General features: G+C 35.2%; 1 protein-coding gene across 1 annotated transcript in view; it reads right to left on the bottom strand.

The window, feature by feature from the left end:
* Positions 1-22,883, bottom strand: part of LOC121735883 — a 28,555-nt gene extending 5,672 nt beyond the window's left edge. The window contains exons 1-3 of the mRNA XM_042126862.1: positions 22,873-22,883; positions 15,080-15,089; positions 9,388-9,488 (exon numbers count right to left, since the gene is read on the bottom strand). Of these exons, the coding sequence (XP_041982796.1) occupies positions 9,388-9,460 (73 nt within the window). The 5' untranslated portion in view covers positions 9,461-9,488; positions 15,080-15,089; positions 22,873-22,883. The remainder of the gene's footprint in view (positions 1-9,387; positions 9,489-15,079; positions 15,090-22,872) is intronic.
* Between the last annotated feature and the right edge of the window lie 1,021 nt (positions 22,884-23,904).

The following is a 23,904-nucleotide window of genomic DNA, read 5'->3' as shown; positions in this document are numbered from 1 at the left end:
CGTTCTTAGTTTATTGCAAATATAACCTGTGGACGAAAAAACCCTCTCGGCTTCTACGCTTGTTGGTGGGATAGTCATTAATAAGTCATATACTAGATCCAAATATTCACTTCTTGGCCCCCCTCTATCAAACAATGCCGTTTGGATACGTAAAATAGTTTCCAAGTCGTCAGAATCTACGTTGGTTGATGTCGATGGTGTTGACAAACATGCATCTATCTTTTTTCTTAATTGGTCTTCTAATGGCAATGATTTTTCGTTTCTTTTTTCTTCTTGATATAAGCTGAGGACTACGTCATCTTCATCAGAGTCTATCGATTCAATTTCCCCAGGGCGAAAATATGTTTTTATAATGTCCATTATAAATTTTAAGATGGTGCTAAATGAAGGATTTTCGAAGGTATCGCATGAACTTTCTGCATAAAAATTTATGGGGCTATGTAGGTATTTAAGAGTTCCAACAATTTTAGGTTGTCTGCGTTGAATAATCCTGGTTTTTAAAGCCTCTTTTAACTGGAGAGATATAATATTATTTCTTTCGCTTAGTTCGTCGATCATAAATTTCAAAGCAGTCTCTGCAGTCAGCATGTTCGCATCTTCGCTACATATTGCTTTTACCGTAGCTTTTATAATATTTAAAGCTTCTGAAATGTCTTTTAAAATATCAATTTCAATGCTGTTGAAAGTAGTATCGTTTTTTAAATCGATCAAAGCTTTCATTACACCATCTTTTATGGCTAAAAATCTTGATATCATGTCTGCCAGGCTACTCCAACGCGTTTTGCAGTCCAATATGAGACCTAACTGTTTTCCTTCAGTTTCCAGATATGAGTTTAAATGATCAGTTTTAGTGGGCGAATATTTAAAGTACTTTACTACTTGTCTTACTTTAGATATTAATTCTTTGTAAACTGTAAGTGGAGGTCTAGTAGTATTTTCTATGAATGGTGCAAATCCATCATCACCGCTCTCACTTTCCGAATCATCACTTTCGTTAAGTTCGGCTGTATAACTTATGTCCATATCGTCCGTGTTTTGATCTTTATATAAAACGTCTAAAACAGCTAACTGAATTCCATGCGCCAAACACAGTTGGCTTTGAGCTGTAATTCTCTGGCCTAAAGATTGCATAACTCGGGCACCATCTGTGACGATGCACACAACGTCTTCTTCCAGAGAAAGTCCGAATTCAATAAGTTTATCTGTCAAAACATTATGACAGTTTATTGCAGTGCCCCGACCGTTTATTTTTGACAGCCCTAAGTTTCTAAAGGGCTTGTTACAAAATTTTTGTGAATGGATGTTGACATTCATGTATCTTTTATTTCTCGTAGATGTCCACTCATCAAGGCTGACCGAAAATTTCTGTTTTTTTTTCATTTCAATTATTTCAATTTTTAGTTCTTCTTTCAGTTGGGCATGTTTCTTCATAACTATCATCTTTATTGCATTAGGTGTTGCAGGTAAATTATAATTACTTTTTTTGAAAAGATTTCTCAGTGTTTCAGACGTTGCAAATACTCGAAAAGGTAATCCGTCCAATGCAGTCATTTTCGATACGGCAGACTGCAAATTATCTTCCTTCTGCTCAAAATAGTCCCCAATTTTTCGTTTTTTAGAACTATTTAAATTGGATGAAGCTTCACCTATTTGAGAAGAACTGGCTTCAACTTCTTTTTTATTTGTAAGGTCCATAGAATGAACTAGTTTTAGATGGTTACGAAGGGGAGTAGTAGATTTACAGGTCTTCAGTATTTTTTTACATAATTGGCATTCCGCATATGATCCATCTGTAGAGCGAAGAAAATATTGCCAAACAGACGACTTTTCAACTACGCCACGGGGATTTTTTTCGAAAATGATTTTGTCTGCGTTTTTTGAAGCCGCCATTATGTTGCGCTAGTCAATATTTATCTGAAAAAAATAATAAATTTACATTTTTTAAATTTCTAAGTTCAATCGAGAATATTATGGATATATGAATATGTACTAAAATATTTATAAACCGATATATATTATATAAATATATTTTGTACACCTGTGTTTGAAAAAAAATACAAATGGAAAAAATATTTATTTGGCGCTTTAATGAAAGCTTTAGTTTTAAAAAATGGCAAGTCAGTGTACGAGAGTATCAGGGAATTGTATTATTTAGCCTATTTTAATAACAAATCATTTATTGCGAAAAATTTGAATAACCTGGCAGGCGTCTAAAACATTTATGATGGATACGTGGCTTTCGCTTCTTAAAAAGAGCTCAATATACATTAAAAATCGGTACTCACCTTACACTCCACTCTTATAAAAGTTGAAACAAACACTTTAACACTAAAACATATTTATTTAATATCTATTTAATATCACTATTCACTAGCGACATGCGCATCGTTATCGAGAAGCGACTCAACTGACAAAAGACAAGATGGCGTCGCATATTTGAAACTGCGCGTGAGCGTGGCGTCTTTCCGGTGTTGCCAGTAAAAATATTTACGTATTATGTTTACTGAAATATAATCAGCAAGATTGTATTTGTATCGAAATCAGTATTACGTAACATTTTTTTTTGCACACAAATTAGAAATGTTGAATTTTTAATTTATCTTTACAATGCATTAATAGTGATTCTTTAATAAAAACAAAGTACAGACTGAATTGGCAAGCGACAAGATCATGTCGTTCTGAACGACGGTGATCATGGCATCTTTTCGGTGTTGCAAATAAAAAATATACACCAATTATTTGGTTTTAGTTAAGAATATGTAAAAAATTAAATACCCCTAATACATTATAATAACCGTAGTAAATAAATTACAGTAGACTTCCGCTAATCCGGCCCCTGTCTAATCAGGTACCGGCGGCGTTAATTTAGGTACATAAATATTATTTTGCCCAATCTTTACAAAGGTACGTATTTTTTTATGACGGTGCATGTTACGAATAATAAAAACTAAGGAAACATAAGTCCCATACTATTACCGTTTTAAATTTGGTTCCTTTCGAACTGTCATGCAACGTCACTTTTTTGACAAGTATTGTGGAGCATGTTTTTTGACGGAGTTACTTTTCCTTAGTTTTTATTATTCGTAGGGTGCATGCAACGGTAACGATTACAGATTGCTGATAAGTAACTTGCTTTAGGAAAATAGTTTGTAGTTAAGATAAAACCTTATTATTAAAACATTGTGATTTTCATGTATTTTAATCTGTGAAATGTATGGAGTTCTCTATAATCCGACAAATCCGCTAATCCGACATGGCCGTGCAAAAGGTTTGTCGGATTATCGAGTACCTACCGTAATATTATAAGGTAATATCAGATATAATTGTGTTTAGAAACATTGCCAGATTAATTTTTATAACATATTATTGTTAGTTTCAAGGTTTGTTTTATACATAAGCATGTATGGAAAAATATTAGTACTATTCGAATTATTCGAAAAATTGTGGTCGAATTATTCGAATAATAAAATCGTCGAATATTCGAATAAAACGAATATTCGAATATTCGAATAACATACCCTAATGATGAGTGATGAGTTATGACTATTTTTTTTCTTGATAGTAATTAAATGACTTTTCCGAAACAGAATCGGTAAAAGAATTTCTGTGTTAGCTTAAAAGGTTTCCTAGATATAACAATTCAAAAATCTCATAAAAATGCACGAAATACTCCATACAAACTGCTACTCGATTATGACGTCGCGATATTCATTTATCGCGAGGGAACTGTACATTTTTCCGGGATGAAAAGTATCCTCTTTTCCAAAGTATCCCCGTACCAAATTTCAGCAAAATCGGTTCAGCGGGACTGACAAACAGACTTTGGCATTTATAATATTAGAAGGTATGATAAATTGGAATATGGATTATGATTTGTCGCGTCTTTAAAATTGAAGGAATTTAATACAATCTTATTCCATTCACGTCCAACGCCAACGGTATCGAAGCTAAACAAACGCTATACTAATAATATAAAATTTAATATAATAACGAAAATTGCGATGAAACCACTCCAGAATATTAAATATGTGAAGAGTCAGCTGCTCCGAAGGCGATGTCCAATAGAACGCATACATTTTTAACAAACTAGACTTTCGAGTCCCGTCGATTTTACAATATAACTTTATTAACGTTGTAGAAAGCTTATCGTTTCAATATCGGTTTTGATTGGTTGACGTAGACATTAAGGTTGGGTTGCACCAACTAAGACTGGGTTGCACCAGAGGCGTGGGTAAAGTTAAAGTTAAATATGGCGTCCAAACACCCCATATTCTCATACGACATCTGTCAATTTTTCCGGTTATAGTTAAGGTTATAGTTAAGGTTAAAGTTAAAGTTAGTTGGTGCAACCCAGTCTAACTTTAACTACAACTGTAGAAAATGTCAAATCTTTGGATAAAGTTAAAAATGGACGCCATCAAGACGCCATATTTAACCATAACCATAGAGCTCGACAAGGTTTTAAATGCACGTGGCGAAGAAAGGAACTAACGCTGTCATCATAATATAAAAACGCCATTTTTGACAGTTCTCCTTTACCAGCTGCAGCGCCCCCGCCCACGTTCATTTATAACCTTGTTGGACCAGCTGTCATCTGTCTATTTCTCCGGTCAAAGTTAAAGTTAAAGTTGAATTTAGCCTTAACTATAACCATAACTTTAACTTTAACCACGCCTCTGGTGCAACCCACCCTAACGGTTATAAAAAATATTAAGTCATGTTCAAAAATATATCAGAAATTTCACAGTATAGCAATATTAGTCCCGACAGTAACGAAACGCCTTTGATGTCGCACGATGCCGCCACCGATGACAGGTACCGAACAGATATGCCAGGGTTGCCACGAAACGGGAAATAAAATAAAAATAAAATATTGTGCTTGAAATGCAAATGTTATCATTTAATCTGTTTAATTAGCGTGTTATATTTATTATTTACATATTATTATGTCGTACTGCCAGATACTCGTATTTACGTGAAACTTTATTTTTAGATGATTTTAATTCTTTATTTAAAAATTTAATTAACCCATCAAGCCTCATAAGCTCACCGGTGAGCGAGACACAATAGAATAACAATATATTTCCAAGGATCCACGAATCACGATCGAAGGATTAATAATGAAGACGCATTCGAAATTTCGAATATATAAAATATCCAATCATTAATCACACGTCAGGTGTAAGAGAAGCACTTCAAAACCAGGAATGTCAGACGTACCAATTTCTTGGTACACATACCAGGTTTTGGTTCCACGTACCATGTACCAAGACTTCTCGGTCCTTGTACGCAAAAATACCAAGATTGGCCCTTGACCGACCAAAATACACTGACCATATAGAATAACCGGCAAATTTCAAAGATGCATGTAAAAAAACATTCCAATCAGATTATACTTTATATAACACTTTTTTATAGCAAGCAGTCTCGATAAACAGTTGTCTTGTGTGTTCGGACTTCGGACTTCTTTTCCATTGGTTAAGCATACGAACCCTCGTTTCTTATAAAAATCTTCGTTATAAATCATTTATCTATTTTTTTCAATACATTTTACATTTTATACCCGAATTATGCAGTATAATATAAAAAAAAAATATATTTCTTCCGTGCGTTCGATGATTACTGCCCTCTATTAACAGTAGGTATACGAAATTAAAATATTAATTTTTTTCACTGGGATGCGACTTCCGACACAGGATGTCATCAGTGTTCGCAGCGCCGGAGCGGAGCACAGGCGTACTCGTACCAGTTTTCTGTCTCCGATACCAGTTTTCAGCCAGCTCGATACAAGGATTTCCAAGTGGCCGTCTAACATCCCTGTTCAAAACTCTTATTACGTGCGCGGTAAGGGCAGTCCAAAGGACAAAATGTTACACTTGGTGTGTGTACCTAGCTAGGTAGGTACTAATTAGTATGTAACAGGGTATTTGACAGATTTTTTATTTATTCTATATTGTTTCTCTCCTTGTTACACTTCTTACAACGTAAACAAAAATGCCGCCAAGGCCAACACAATATTAGTGTAAACTGTGAGCCGATATTTATGAAAATTTAAATCCTTTTTGTTTTTTGAATCAGATTTACATCCGTACACTGAACATTTTTTATAATATCCTATTGTTTATTAGATAAGTTATGGTTTTACAACACAAAATTCGTAGACAACGCGCCAACGTCACCCCTGTGGGCACAGGTATACAGACTCCGCGAGTTTGTGTACGCGGGCCCGCGCCGCCCGCTTCCCCGCGGGTACCCCTCTGTTGCTCTGCGCAAGTACATTCGTTTCACTACTGTAGGGATATGTCATATTGCTATACTGTGGAAATTTGGTGAATACCTCTAATTCGTTTCAGAAAGCTGTTCTAAAAGGGTTAAAATGGGTTATGTGACTCTATTACTAAGACTTGACTGTTTGTCCGTCTGTCTGTCACCAGGCTGAATCTCGAGATCCGCGAAACCTTGTTGATAGAATGCATACGTTTATTCATTGAAAAGTAAATATTTCAATACGATTGCAATGACTTTAACTGACTTCTGTGTGAATGGTGGTAGGCCTGGAGATACTGACACAAAATTCTTGGTCATTTGTATGGCGGTTATACAGGGGTATAATTACGTAAAGGCAAAAAGGAAAATGATGGTCATAGCGCTCGCACTGGCAGCCCAAACGTATGGGAGTTAATCGCACGTGTCGGATAAATAACGAGTGTCGAACGATTTGTTCCAAAAAAATGCTTGTATTTTCAGATAGTCGAAAAAAATAAGTAGGCGAAAGCGTAATACCATACTTGTCGGGTGCGGCTTACAGCCCGCCATACCGACGCGAATACGTTAATTTTAATAAAAAAATTGAACCATTTGTACCAGGCTAATTTTTGCATAGCTAATCATCGTCGAGTAGCCATTCACGAAAATCACCTTGCCATACTTTTCCGACAGGTCCCAATGGCCGCCATACCACTGCAAAGGTGTAATTTTTTTTTTCACATTCAATCTTGATTTATTTCTGTGGTCAGGCCTGTCCCACTCGCGCGTGTAGCGTGTAGGTGTAGGTATTGAACTGTAAGTACCCCTTTCGGGGGCCAGATCACTAGGGACCATGAAGCTAATATCTAGGGACTCACAAGCGAGCGATGACTCACACGTAAGATTTTTTCGTCGCATATCTACTGTATACTTATCATAGAGGAATTTAATACTAATTTAACCGCTGTGACAGAATCGTTATTAAATCTGATAAAAATGAACAATAAAAAAAAGGCCAATGAATTAATTATTATCGTCCACTGCTGGACATAGGCCTCTCTCAAATCTCAATGAACGCCACTTTCCTAAAACTACGTAATATTATAAATAAGCTTTTTGGTTAAAGAGGTTTTTTGTCATTTTTGTATACAGGGTGTAACAAAAATAAGTGATAATACTTTAGGGTGTGTACGTGTTCCTTGTAGAGAGTTTACTGTAAAAGTAGCAGCGCCAAAAGACCAAAAATTTTTTTCACATTTGTATGGGGAAACTCGTGACGCTCGGGCCCTTGCCCATACAAAAGTGAAAAAAAAATTTCGTCTTTCAGCGCTGCAACTTTCACAGTGAACTCTCTACAAGGAACACGTACACACCCTTAAGTATTATCACTTATTTTTGTTACACACTGTATACGTAAGGAACATTCAAAAATGTCCCTTACATAATATTATGTTTCCGAGTTCCGAGCAATAAACGAATTTTGGCGAAACGGAGTTGCGGCCGTCATGTACTTACTACTTAGTCTAAAATAATTTTTAAATTTGAGCCTCATTTAATAGTAGAAGTCCCAAAAATTAACTTGGCATATTCTGCTTTCGAAGAGTTAAAACCTATCTAAAGATAACATGAAGTAAAGTGGTCAATTAAAGTAGGATTCATATGAAATGTTATTAAAAAGTCGGCCAAGTGCGAGTCGGACTCGCGCACGAAGGGTTCCGTAAAAATGGGCTTAAAAATTGTGTTTTTTATGGAAATTTTTATTTTACTTAAATATTATAATTAACTCCATATTAAGGTTCACATTGGCAGGTATTTAAGGCCATTGTGAAAATTTCAAGTGCCTACATGTTTCCATTAAGTAAGTATTGATATCGAGCAAAAAGCCAAAAAAATAAGTTTGTTGTATGGGAGCCCCTATAATTATTAATTTTTTTCTGTTTTCAGTATTTGTTGTTTTAGCGGCAACTTTATAGCTTTTACCGTTCTTGAGTTACACCCTGGATACAGACATACAAGTCAGACAGACGGACAGACATCGAAGTCCCAGTAATAGGATCTTACCCTTTGGTTACGGGACCCTAAAAACTTAAAACTCTTAAAGAATTACCGACTTATATATGATACCAATATATTATTATGCATTTGCATATGCAAATGCATAATAATATATTGGCACTTTTTAGGCGTTAGTGGTTATTTTGGCAATTTTTCGTTGATAGTGCATATTTCGGTAGTTTTATGCCCTCGTAGTCTCCAAACTAGCTATCATGATACACACCGAGGCCAAAAAACATGCAGAGGTATGATGATCAAAACACTTCAAATATGTGGCCCCATCCCTATTTAAAGTATGCTGTATGCAATACACCCGATAGGGTACAAAATACAAATGGTAAGTACAATATCTTCCTAGAAACAAAATTTTTCTTTGTAGTTGGCAACGTAAGTTAAAAAAATTAAATAAAGTAGATAACGATTTCATAAACTTGGACCGGTTGGTCCAACCCGTCGATCGTGGAAAAACGAGACACAATAGAATTTCTATTGTGTCTCGGTCACCGGTGACCGTAATGGGGCTTGATGAAGATTGCAAAAATATAAACAAGAAAATGTTGGTAGAAAATCATTATTATTGGTGCTGTATATGAAATGAAAAATCCTGGATTTGATGAAATTATATAAATTGGCGCTTTTATTAACGGCACCACCGGAATAATCTTCAAAAAATAATAAATTTTAATAAAAATGACTTGATTGTGCATATTTTGTGAATATTTCGGCCATTTTTCGCGCATATATGCATGCATATATCGGCACTTTGATCGAGCATCAATCGATGTCTAGTCATAACAAAGAGAAACAGGAATAAGTCACATATAAAGTTTCTTATAATTTCTTGTTTGTTAACTGTTATGTTTACTCACAATTTTTATGGAGACTTTAAAAATTACAAATAGAGATTAAAATATTTTCAAAAATTCTACGTCTAGGCTCTACATAATACAAAATATGACTTAATTCCGCAAAGTTTCTTTTTCTATTTGTTATATTATACAACTGTAAAAGCTAGCTTAAGCACTAAGAAGTTGGGTGCTTAGAAAATGTTCCAGTATAATATAATTACGTGTTGTGAAACCTTACCACTAAACATAATGAGTGCTGCAACACTTAGGATAAGTAATCCTGGCTCTGTACTAAACTTTGTTGCCGCCATCTGCGATATTACTTTAACACTTAAAAAAACAAGGTACCAGAACAAGCCAGCTTCAATAGAAAAAAGTATATTTTTAAATTTCGAATTTCTGTAACCTTTTTTTATTTCCTCAGCGTCAGTTTAGTAGAAAAACTATATTTTTAAATTTAAAAATGTCGAATTTCGGTGACTTTGTTTTTTTATTTCTTTACAATCATTTTTGCGGGCCAAGGAGTTGTATCGCACGCGCGCGTTACACTGGAAATATTCGTAGCGGACGTACACTCGCTGCCGTGACGTAGGTGACGTAGACGGTAGCTAAACAATATTGTAAGCGACGTGTCCTTCTTTTCAATTATTTATATTGCTGTCGACTTCAAGTACGCTGTCGAGGCGAAAATGGAAAAACATACAGAAATAACGAGGAATAGGTACCTACCTAATTATAATAAAATGTATGTTACGAGGCTAGCCAACTTTTTATTATTTACTTATTTTTTGTTTGTAGAGAATGGATAACTGAGTAATTTCAGTAAGTTTTCAATTTCTGGAACATACCAAACTAAAAAAAAATATACTTTAAATGGAATTGGCTAGGTGTGTAAGAATTAACTAAGTATTTCACTAAAACCACTTTATTTTCGGTACGTTGTGTAGTTTTGGAAATAGCTGTGACTTGCGAGGACTGGAAAATGCATTGGAGTCGCGGACCGCGGTGTTATTTTTTCATGGGCCTGTTTCACCAGTTTATGATGAGTGCCGGATAGGCTATCCACATCTTATCTGATAGATGCTCTATACTCTATCTGGCAAGTTTTAAGTTGTGGATAGCCTATCCGACACTTATCAGGAAGTGATGAAACAGCCCCTATTAATATTATATTTTTATTTCTCAGGACAGATCAATATATTCTATGTTAAGTTAAACAATTAAGTATTTAATAAATTATTTATTGGTATTTACATATTATGTCAGTGCTGTGCCTAAATATTTTGAAATTTTGCTAATATTTTGCTGGTGCAATCAAGCGAATATATTTTAATAAGCTTCAGAACCTTCAGAACCAAATGTAAAAATTAGTCTACTTATGACTACAGAGATTCCATCATGAAAATTGCTTTCATTTTTTTTTAACAATTTCACCTTCCACTCTAAGGTTAAAATTTCTATGGTTTGAATAGCTCTTTGGACTAAAATAATTACTATGAGTAATATTATAACAAGCTGTGAAACCTTTTCAAGAAAATTTACATTTCCTGCCCTGGGTCACAGAATAGGTAATAGTACCGGGGTGAGCATTAAAAATAAAAAACTAAACCGCTAGCAATTTTATTAAACAAAAAGTATTTTCAGCTGGGGCCTGGGACTCATAATTTAAGATGGCACCAGCGGTCATTGACCTTTCTAGTCCAGGAGCTATGTGAAAAACACTCGCACTGCATTCTGTTAAATTGAATTCTTGTAAAGAAACAGACTTAAGAGCCCATATTTATTTATTGATTTTTATTTTTTTTATTTATTTATTTAACTCAGGCATCTTGGCCCATATTATAAATACCTTATAGACTAACATAAGTACATACAATTATACTAAAAACTAACACTAACACTAAAACACTAAACACGTATTGTCTACGACGTGTTCGGAAGTCGTCCTCGGAACCTCCTGTAGACGACTCCGATCTGCCAGAACTCCTTCTCGAAGGTCGGTAGATGGTGCGTCGGGACTCTCACCACAAAGGAATTAAAATTCACTTTGTGGCGGGACTCCACGCGCTCGACCCTCAAGCTATATAAGCCTATTATAACCCTAACTTGACTACATACTTTAACATAGATCTCAAAATCTGTAAGGTCTAGAAAACTGATTTTTTGACACAAGTAACTTCAGTTCATAAAAATTAAATGTTCAAGACGAAAACACGATTACTCAAAAAATACTCGATAGTTTCTTTTTTACAAAAAACCTTGTTTTAGACACATTTTTGCTTGGATCTTCGAAGTTTGCTGTCTTTTCTTTAATATTTTTTAATATCTAAAAATGTATTGATAAAACCTAAATTTGCTCAAAACACTTTTTTCATAATCATTATAGTTCGTCTTTTATTCAAGTAAAACTAACTCGGCGATGATTCCGCGCCGTCCTTTTTCACCTGGCATATGAAAGACTGGCGTGAGTGTGAAGAGAGAAGGACGATGTTTGATTTTTAGAGTCAGGTGAGCTCTTAATAGTCTGTTTCTTATTCTATCTGAAAACTATAATTAGTTAATCGGAAAACGTCTTGGTTACCTTTTCGTAATCTCCAACTATTTAGGAGTTTGTGTCGCATAGCGACATCTATAATTAGGTGTCTTTGTAACCCTTGCGCCTAATCGATTACGTCGTTAAGGGCGGGTTGCACCAAAGGCGTAGTTAAAGTTAAAGTTATGGTTATAGTTAAGGCTAACTTAACTTTAACCTTAACTTTGACCACGGAATTTGACAGAATATGTCTGTTGCGTTTATTTTTTTGTTAAAGCTACAGTTACAGTATAAAATATGAATTATCCGTAAAAATCGACGGGAAAAATATTTGTTATAACACTGTGATCCATTGTAAATTTTCACGAAAAATGTCGATATAGTAAGTTTGAGTGGTTATGGTTATCGTTAAATATGGCGTCTTTAACCAAAGTTTTGACAGTTTGCACTGTAGTTATAGTTAAAGTTAAACAGTTATAGTTAAGGTAGGTTGGTACAACCCACCCTAAATAACTTAATAATCGGCCAAGTGCAAGTGAGACTCGCGCACGAAAGGTTCCGTACCGTTATAGAGAAAAAATAGTTTAAAAATAGTGTTTTTGTATGAGAGCAGCCCTTATTTTTTAAATTTAATTTACTTTTATTATCAATTATTAAAGTACACTATATATTTGAGGATTTTGTAAAAAACTTAAGTGCCTACGTGTTGCCTTTATGGATAACGAGCAAAAATGGCCAAAAAATTACGTTTGTTGTATGGGAGCCCCCCTTAACTACGCTATCACAAAAATTATTAGAAAAATTAGCAGGTCAGTACGAATATCGACGTTAAGGACATTTAAATAACATTCAATATCAGCGCGCCTTGTACAGTGGCGGTTACGACGCTCGCCGCGTTCTTGATAGGGCGAAAATGTATGAAGAAATTTGAGAGCGTTTCTTATTTTTGTTATAAATGGAAATATTATTTATTTTTATATAAAATATTTAGCTATTCGTACAGGGGACTAAATAAGCAACATTTTTTTGTATATTTATTTTCCTTAGTTCAGTGTATTTAGCTATAATGGGTAATTATTTCCTATTAATATATATATTTTAAAATGGGTAAATAAAAATCCCGTTTTTTTAATCTTTTGCAATTATTGTGATGGTTAAAACGTATTTATGTGAAAATTTTGTATGCGGCTATAAGAATTTTATGATGTAGACGTGGAGATGAATATATTATCTTTCATTTGAAACCAAAATATCCTCACAGTGTGACTCCTAATTCTTTAAAATGGTACCTGAAAATCGCTGATATTTGTGAAAAAATGTGATAGGCGAGGTTTTATCTCAATCCAAAACGATAACCTTGCACACAACCAAAGACCAAGCGTACTTGTCAATGAACGAACATTTATAACGTGTTTTACACTACTAACAACATCATCTCAGTTACTATCAAAGGAATTGAACGAAAAGTTCCTTTATACTTCGCCGACTACATTTTTTTTCAATAACTTATAAAGTCCTCTTAGCTGGTAGAAGGGGGGGGACACTGGACTCTAACCACCACTTTTAAACTTAATATTTCACAAACAGATCCCTAAATCCGAAAATGATCTATGAATACTCATAATATTTTTAAAAAACATATTCAACGACACCCCACACGATGGGATGGACGCGAAAAAATATCATCCCCGTTTGATGTGTAGGGAAGGGATAAAAAAAATGTTTTAAGATTTCATGTACCATTTTGTCGGCAACATCAATATACTCATGCAAAATTACAGCTTTGTAGGTTCTATAGTCTCTGAGCAAAACCGCGGACAGACAGACAGACGGACAGTTCCTTGTTGACTACGGAACCCTAAAAACGATAGAAACCTGCTTGAAAATATTAACATTGATTCGTTTATTCCGTGTTATAATTCGGAAGCGGCAATAATGAAGTTATTTATGGGCTAACAACAGCATGCACCGCCCCAGTTTCGGAAGTTCAGGGTCGCAGACAGACCGACACAATTGGCCTCGTTCAACGCACTTGCGGATTTCCCGCGTACTCATACGCCGCCGCAAGCGGCGAGGTAAATCCATACTAATATTATTATACTCCTGCTTTGTCCTCGAGATTAGCATTAAGTATACATGTAGTAGGCAGACGGTGTCGCCAGATCTTTGCACTGTATTTGAGATATTATAATCTGTGGAAATCTACCCTGTTTTTTTTTTTATGTGAGGGTAGATTAATAATCGTCATATTCAACCGATCTTCCGTTCTTCATTACGCATTCAGTGCTTCGCCAGACTGCACATTTTCGCGCGCCTTATTGTTCTTTTAACCAATATGGGCAAACGTACACGTGATAATTACGACGACTTTAAACTTATTGCAAAGGAAATCAAGAAATTGGAAGAGCAATACAAGCGTGTGAGACGCAAAGATCGTGATAGACGACTTTTGCGGACTACAACATCGACCTCATCGTCCTCGTCGAAGACTTCGTCGGATTCGTCGAGTTCAAGATCCCGGTCGCAGACACCCGTTACAATTGGGTCGCTGCCCGAGCCGCCATACATTGAAGGTTAGTAATAAATGTGGTAGAAGGGCATTTTCAAAAAAACGTGTACCCTTGCAAAAATATGTCTATATTTTTTAAGGTCATTTATTTCGATTTATTTGAATGTCATATACAAGGAAAAATATTGAACTAATGGAATAAGTTAAAAAGAACGCTGAGAACGTTATATTATTCTGATATTATTGAAACAAAATCGAATTTTCGACGAAACAGATTCCGTTGTGCGACTAAATGTAAAATATAATTTAATACAAAAAAATACAGCAATAAATGGATTTCTTCGTTTATTTAATCTAGTGAAATGCATATTTAATTGTTTATTAAAAAAATTTTTGATAATTTCAAGGATCAACAAGAGTAGCAATTATTTTTAATCCATAGTGTGACTATGTGACCTATCCACTAGGTTATTTTTCATTTTTTTACATGAGTAAGTAATATTTAACATATTTAAAGTAGTTTTTATAACACAAAAACCTTTTATTTAAACATTTTTATTGTTGCACTACTTATAAAAGTAAAAAATTCTTTGATTTCATAGATTTAACTTCATTAATTAGAGGGACGAACATCTCATAATCATAAAGATGTGTTCACATGTCTACGAATTCCTAAGTTATTAATGACATCGGATTATATGCACGATCAAAGTGCCGAAATATCCATGCAAATATGCACGAAAAATGGTCGAAATATGCACAAAATATGCACAATCAAAAGTCACTTAATATTAAAATTTATTATTTTTTTGAAGACTTTTCCGGTAGTGACATTAATAAAAGCGCCAATTTTTATAATTTCATAAAATCCAGGATTTTTAATTTCTTGAAATAAAGACTTTTTATTTATTTATTATACGCCAATAATAATTTTCTACCAACATTTTCCGATTGCAATCTTAATGCCCATGGAAGTTAAACTACCAAAATATGCAAAATTGCCAAAATATGCACTATCGCCTAAAAAGTGACATTATAATATGCATTTGCATATGCAAGTATGCAAATGCATATAATCCGATGTCTAGTTATTATAAATCTAAAAATATCAATGACACAAAATGATTTTCAACTTTACTGATAGAGAAGTAGTGGAAATAAAATCAAAATTATTTAAAAAATAAAACTTTTAGGTACTTAAATTTTAAATATTTGTTATTGTTAAGTAAAGGCGACGCCTTGATAATTTGGCTGTAGTGATATCGATTTTTCAATGTCTTTGTCTTTGATTTACCCATAGCATAACACGATTGGTTAACTTTTATAACACAGAATAATCAATCAAATAGACCTGTGTAAAAAAAAGGATTCCTATTTTTCCGACAGAGGAGAGTGAGTGGAAGCTTCCAAAAATGTACATGGATTGATTCAAGCATACACTTTAATTTGCCCATAGCTTATATGAAATGTATTTATGGTTTTTAAATTACGCGACAAAACTATTTTGTCGCTTACGCCCTTTCCATTTTTTGCTATTCCATTGCTTGTTTTCTGTGAGAGGCCGGGCCGGCCTTTCATAGAAAACTAGCAATCTAAAACATATCCAAAGCGGTTTTTTACTTTAACGCGGCGTCACCTTAACACATAAGTAGTAAAAAATATATTTGTACGTTAATCGTACCAGTTTAAAAATCTCCAATTTTCTTAATAAAATCTGTGAATAAAAAAATAATTTATTTAAAATGTGAACTAAGCCTTATGCTTTCCGCCTGTTGTGACTTGTCAGTTCCATTATATGTGACCATACGAAAAGTCACAAGTCGGAAGTCACGTAATATTACTTTCTTTTACTTTTAAAGTGTTTGTAAATAACCGATAATAGTTATCACAATTTCATTTTTTATACTAAATACTAAGCTAATTTTGCAACGTGTCAACAGTAAAAACAGTTGGAGAAGTATAATAATGCTTACAAAATATGGTCACTTATCTGAACAAATAAACCGTTCCTGAAGAACCATCCAACCTGCGTCCGCGTCTTGTAGCAGATTTTTAACTACTAAATTCAAATTGAAGTGTCTCGATGTACAATGAAATAGAGTGCTATCATTTAGTGCCGAAAATATTTTTGTAGTATGTTTATAAAACTAAAAAAAACGGTCACTAAATCGAACATTCCGGTCGGGTTGTTTTTTCATGATTATAATTTTAATTAATTTTTAGTTAAATTATGTTAGATTTTTCAATAACAAGATATTCAATTGATACATTAAGTATTTAGGAATCTAACATATGTTTTTTAAGTAACTTACTTTAAGAAAAAAAATAGTTATTAAAGATTTTGTTACAACTTCTGGGAAGGGGACAGGTGAATTTAATAGGTTTCGGTACTTAAAAACCCTTATAAATCTCATACTAAATAAAATTTTATACAAACGTGAATGTATTTTAATAAAAGAAAACTTGTTTTTGCCCCTACATTAAAATTACAAAATGTTAGTGTGTAATTTTATACAAATAATCTGTAGCGAAGTCAAGGGACAAGGTAAAAACCAGGGGTACACATTTTTTTGAAAATGCCCAGAAACTCGATTAGCAAACCTACCCACAAAATATGTAATGCGGTTAGTCTCTGGGGCTAACACTTTACAAATAACGACAGTGCGGGCATTCTCTGGGAATGTCACCTTGTCGATAATGTAATGAAATACATACAAGCAATAAATTACTAATGCGGTCAGCCATTTCGGGTTGTCACTTTATTAATATTTGCTTAAAAATTATTGGTAATGCGGGCTGCCTTTGGGGCAGTCACTTAACCAATAAAATTAACAGTTCGTTTATTTATTCATGGTGTGCCTATTACACCGTCGGGTCCTGCTGGCGGACATGCCAGCCCACGGCCCCCGGCCAGCGCAGTGGTGAACGAATCGCTACCTACCTTGTTCAAGTTCGATGGCCGTTGCACAACATCCTCCCACTAGCGCTGCGGCATACGATCCAATACCTTCGACCAGCAGTGCTGTCAGGCAGATTGAACAGGTACCTAATATGGCAACGGATTCTGATTCGGCCATGCCACCGGCAGTCGACCAGACCCGTGGCCTTGAAGAACAGCATCCAGAACTCGATGACGAGTTATTAAAAATATTGGGAGAGGATCCCTCACAGCTAAAAACATATGGCAAAGTCATCCAAATTGACCTCGCGGTCAGGCTACAACACGTGGCCACATCTGGTTTAACTAAAGAAGCTCGCAAAGAACTTCTCGATAAGTACTTGCCGCCGGCCAATTGTGTATTGATACGAGTAGATGCACCCGCCTTGAATCCGGAAGCAGTATTTGCTATTACAGATGCTGTCTTAAAAAGGACAAAGGCATTGAGCTCAGACAGAAGCAACACGCCTCTGCAGTGTCATGCGTAGCGGAAGCTATTTCTCTCCTCATTGCATCGGAACCAAAAAATACTACAATTATACAATTGTTAATGGATGCAACTAAGCTTATGTGTGATAGCCAAGCTACAGACTCCTTAATACGTAGAAGCTTCGTCCTTAATGGCCTCAAGAAAGACCTGAAGGATCAGCTACAGGCGACCAAGATAGACAGGCTTCTATTTGGAGAAAAACTAGCAGAAACATTGAAAGCCGCGAAAGCGCTATCAAGGTCTGGAGCTGAAATGAAGCCCCCGCCTGTTAAACAAACGAACTTAAACTGGCGTGTTCCTCCCCTGAGTCAAAGGCCGAAGGGGATCCACCGGAAGGAGCCTTTTACACCCAAGGACCGCCCGGCCAGCTCATCGAAGAGGTCATCGTGTCCAGCGCACAGTCGCAGCCACAATCGTCGTTAGACCAAGTAAGATATGCCCGCAGGCTGTCAAACTTTATTGACCAGTGGTCTCTTATTACTAATGATTCCACTTTTTTATCATGGATCCAAGGTTCTCAAATACCCTTCTCATTCCAAGTAACTCAATCTCATACTCCCAGAGACTACTTATTGACCATAGGTGCTATTTCGGAATGTAAGCCATATCAAGGTCAATTTATATCTTCTACCTTTTTAGTGCCTAAGCCTAACGGAAAATCAAGATTTATTTTAAATCTTAAGGCCCTTAATAAATTTATTCACAGTACCCACTTCAAACTGGAAGATTTGAGAACAGCTTAAACTTATTTCTAATCGTTGCTATATGATTACGATTAATTTAAATTTTAAAAGATGCATATTTACACACGCATACACAATGATTATAAAAAATATTATCTCCGGTTTATAATTTTAACGCAAAACTATATTAATACCTTTTGGCCTTAATATTGCACCTTTTGTATTCACAAAAATAATGAAGCCCGTGATTAGCCTGCTGCGATTACGTGGACATTTATCCACAATTTATTTAGATGACACTTTTTTAATTGGAGATACCAAAGAATCTTGTTTTTCAAGACATTACAGACACCACTAGATTATTAGAAGAGTAAACTTACATCTTCTTCGTCATATAGACTCCAAAAAATTACAAGTCACTTTACCCCAAGAAAAATGTTTAAAAATCAAAACTGAAATTGATAAGTTTTTGATAATAAAACAGTGCAAAGTCCGGGAATTCGCACGTCTAGTAGGGGTACTCACCTCCACCTGTCCCGCCGTTAAGTACTGGTTATATACGAAGGAACTGGAACGGTGTAAATATTTAAATTTAAAAGAGGATGACAAAGTTACGATAAGCGCATGAACTTACCGTTATCACTATTACCACCTTCAATGGTGGTTTAAGATATAATCGATAACCCCGCTAATGAAATCGTGCAAAACAAATTTTGCTAAGAGATTTACAGCGATGCCTCAACAACGGGATGGAGGGCCGCCTGTAGTGGTGAACGCGCTAGTGGTAGCATATCAATTATCTTGTAAATTTAGCCGCTTTTTTCGGTCTCAAGGTGCTTGCAAAAGTTATCGAGACTGCCACATTATTTTGAGAATAGATAACACGTAACAGCAGTATCTTACATCAACCGCATGGGCGGTGTGCAGTTTCCACACCTGACTAACGTCACTCGACAACTATGGCAATGGTGTGAAAACGTAATTTAATAGTTTTTTCGTCATACATAGGCTCCATTGATAATTTCGTTGCGGACACAGAATCACGGCTTGTTCACCCCGATATTGAGTGGGAATTAGCTGATTACGCTTTTCAAAAAATTGTTGATCATTTTGTTTTTCCCGAAATTGACTTGTTCGCTAGTAGGATAAATAAAAAGTGCAAAAATATATATCTTGGCACCGGGACCCGGATGCCGTAGCCATTGATGCATTTACGTTGTCATGGTTTAACTTTTATTTTTATAGCTTCCCCCCTTTTGCTATTATTTTAAAATCATTAAGAAAAATTATTGATGATAGAGCTCATGGTATAATGGTTGTGCCCCTCTGGCCCACGCAGCCGTGGTACTCTTTAATTAAAAGCCTATTCTTAACGGAGCCCCTGATCTTTCGACCATCTAAAACTTAGATTAACTCTCATTCCAGCAATCGAGATGTTCACCGGAAGGTTACCCTGGTTACCGGGCTGTTATCGAGGCGTCATTCGTAAGAAGAGGCATACCTACTTGCTAGAAACCTCACGCCCAGGTGCTCCACAACCAATTTTAGTTCTTCCCGTCTTCCACAGACGTCCTAAAATTTGTCCAGTTGTTACATTACGCTGCTACCTTTGCAAAACACAATCATTACGTAGCAATAATAATCTATTTATTGGTATAAAAAAGCCCCATAAACCTATCTCATCATAAACGCTAAGGATGGATAAAACTAACATGTGGCAAGTTGTGGAATCGATGTATCAGTATTTACTGCCCACAACGCTAGACACGCTGCAACTTCTAGAGCTAAAAACCGCAGGTTGGAGTGGCAGCTCCCAAACCTTTGGTAGATTTTATAACATAATTGTTATTCAGGATATGGTAAATAATGTTTTCTTTGCGGGAAGTATTATAAACAATTCTTGATTGTCATAACGATATAATTATTGTACTATGTAACATTTAAATACTCTTTGTTATGTTAACTACATAATATTGAAATATACCTAACATTCTGATTACAAATAGTTGATATTTTTGTCTCTCAACATCTACATGTATACTTAATGCTAATCTCGAGGACAAAGCATGAGTATAATTAGTGATTAAACGAACTTTCATGAAGTGAAGTTCTATCACAATTATACGAGGGCTTTGTCCGAAGAGATTAGCATCCCACCCACCCAACTAAAGTTTCTCTTCCCAGGGAGAATAAAATATCAACATAATATTATAGGTAGCTCTGAACTAAATGAAGAACGGAAGATCGGTTGAATATGACGATTATTAATCTACCCTCACATAAAAAAAGAACAGGGTAGATTTCCACAGATTATAATATCTCAAATACAGTGCAAAGATCTGGCGACACCGTCTGCGTACTACATGTATACTTAATGCTAATCTCTTCGGACAAAGCCCTCGTATAATTGTGATAGAACTTCACTTCATGGAAGTTCGTTTAATCACTAATTAATACGCAAGTGTGTCTGTCTGTTACATCTTTACGCCCACGAACGAATTTGGCTGGCTATATAGACAGTAGACACTAAATCATGATCGATAGGTAATTAAGGAGAGTACTCGGTACTCGATTCTCATTATAATTATAAATTACTAGCTGTTGCCCGCGACTTCGTCCGCGTGGACTTCAGTTTATAGCGCGCGGTGTCAATAAAATTGGTGTCAAAAGCTTTTTAAAACCCTGGTACCCCTTAAATCAAAATACCCAAAGCAGCCGTGTAGTGTGCACATAATATGATTTTTTTAAATTAAACTTTTTTATACCTCTTAAAACTTATTTAGCGGTACACAACTTAGCTTCATAATGCATTACACAAGTTTAGCTTTGCTCAATAGCCAATACCCATAGGCCATAAACTATTTAGTATTTATTATTGGTAGACTGTTGTTTCTGATTTCTATGTTGGTACGTGAGTTATTTAATAAGATGAATAACAATCGAAAGAATCGAAATATTAGCTCAACATGGTACCACCTCTTATAGAAATACATATGAGCAAGCGATAGCGCGATCTAGGCGACTCTTGGCGCCATCTGTTCCAGTTTTTGGAACTAACTTAATTTGAACAAATTTACGCATAAACACCCCCTTATAACCCCTTTTTCCAGTAAGAAGTAGCCTATGTCCTTTCTAAGGCTTTAGACTATCTGTGTACAAAATTTCATTACAATCGGTTCAGTAGTTTTGGCGCTGTTATTTTTGAATTTGATATCTAATCTAAGTTGGTAGGTGAGTTCTTAGTCAATAACGTGTATAACAATCAAAAGAATCGAAAAACCTAGCTTAACATGGTACCACCTCTTATAGAAATACGCATGAGCAAGCAATAGCGCGATCTAGGGGACTCTTGGTGCCATCTATTTTGAGTTTTTGGAACTAACTTAATTTGGCCAAATTTACGCATTTTCACCCCCTTACCCTTTTCCAGTTAAAAAGTAGCCTATGTCCTTTCTCAGGCTTTAGACTATCTGTGTACAAAATTTCATTACAATCGTTTCAGTAGTTTTGGCGTGAAAGCGAGACAGACAGACAGACAGAGATACTTTCGCATTTATAATATTAGTACAGAACGTGTATAACAATCGAAAGAATCGAAAAATCTTGCTTAACATGGTACCACCTCTTAAAGAAATACGCATGAGCAAGCAATAGCGCGATCTAAGGGACTCTTGGCGCCATCTATTTTGAGTTTTTGGAACTAACTTAATTTGACCAAATTTACGCATTTTCACCCCCTTACAACCCCCTTTTCCAGTTAAAAAGTAGCCTATGTCCTTTCTCAGGCTTTAGACTATCTGTGTACAAAATTTCATTACAATCGGTTCAGTAGTTTTGGCGTGAAAGCGAGACAGACAGACAGACAGACAGAGATACTTTCGCATTTATAATATTAGTATAGATATGGTGAAGGAGTGCATCGAGCTAATATTATTTTGAAATTATGCTTTTATCATACATTTTTTTAACAAATAAAACATTACACACACACTACAACACAAGCACATTAGAAATGACAGATTTTTGAGTGACAAGCCTATACATACGAATTATACTCTTTTATTTTCTCTATTTTATTTATGGTTAAGTCTGTTGACAACAAGTTGACAAATTGAAAATGGATTATAGATTTTTTTATTGAATCTAAGATACTAAAAGACAATGCTTACACGGCCAGTCTGAGATCAGCTGAGTCCCAGAGACAAGGGTTGAAAAAAATGATAAAGTATATTTTACAAAATATATATATGTAGTAGTCCTAATGTCATTGAAACTAGGGTCGAATTTCGACCATTGGGCGATCTCTAGTATTTATAAAGGTGAAAGTCTATCTGTCTATCTGGTCGTCTGTCTGTTACCTTTTAATGCTTACATTGCTAAACCAACAACCACCGCCGCAAAGTAATCGTTCTGCAACGATTTTATGTGGGGTAAAATATTATGTTATTGTAAAAAAATTAACACCCTATTTTTTTTTTGGTTAAATGGACTCTCCTACTGATACATAAGCCCTAGAAAAAGAACAACGAACCTTACAAGTACATACAAAATGTCGTATTTTGGTGTACACCTATGAAACATACGCCAATCGATAGAGAAGATGCTAACAAACAATAAATACTCTTTGAGAAAATGTCGTAAATTATATATTTTGTGGGTTATTTCAGTTTAAAAATGCAAATTAGAATAACATTTAGATATAATACAATCTGAAATTTGTTTGTAAGTAATTATTTTCTTTTTTGTTTGTAATTATTTTCTCTGTCGATTGACGTAATAATCACGTCAATCGACAGAGAAAATAATTACTAACAACAAATACTCTTTGACAAAAAGTCGTAAATAATATTATACTTTTTGAAATATATATATATGTATATATAGGTGTACACGAAAATATGCCATTTGCAACTTAAGGTATGCTACGCTCCATACAAAAAGGTTCGAACTCTTTTGGCCGGAAAGTTTAATTGCACCCTGTATAAGATGGTACACATTCGATTTATAGATTTGTCACCGGTCAATAGGGAATATTACGCAAAGGTCCAAGCAGAGGGCGCTACTGGCACAAACAGTAAACATTCCGACCACAGTCCGACATGTTGCACACGTCATCAGAATATTGACAGAAACATTGTCAATCGTCGAACAAAACTTTTTGTTTACTGTCTGTGTTCGTGCTGCACTCTAGCGTGAAAACATTGCAGTTATAATATATCCCATTGACCCACCACACATTCCCACTGTAGGAGCTGCTTACTCGATTACACCCTTTTTGTGCTATGATAGAATATGATTGTTGAATTAAAAGTCTTTGATATAAAATGATAATAATTATATTGATTGGATGCTAATGCTAGTAAATGAGTGCGCGATTGATGACGGCTTGTAGCGAACTGCCCGAGAGTATGCACTTGCCGGGGCCCGGGACTACGGGAAAATTATGTAGGATCAGCAATGTACGTGCTAGCCCGTACATTGCTGATCCTACATAATAATGGTGGGTCCATTGCACTCCTGTGTCGTCAGCATCAACAGAGGATTTTTTAATTATTCAATGGTTATTTTTTTAAACAAGCCATTGAAAATTGGAACAATAATA

The sequence above is a fragment of the Aricia agestis genome, chromosome 18 (genome assembly GCF_905147365.1).
Source record: "Aricia agestis chromosome 18, ilAriAges1.1, whole genome shotgun sequence".
Classification (NCBI taxonomy): domain Eukaryota; kingdom Metazoa; phylum Arthropoda; class Insecta; order Lepidoptera; family Lycaenidae; genus Aricia; species Aricia agestis.
This window is presented reverse-complemented; position numbering and strand designations above follow the sequence as displayed.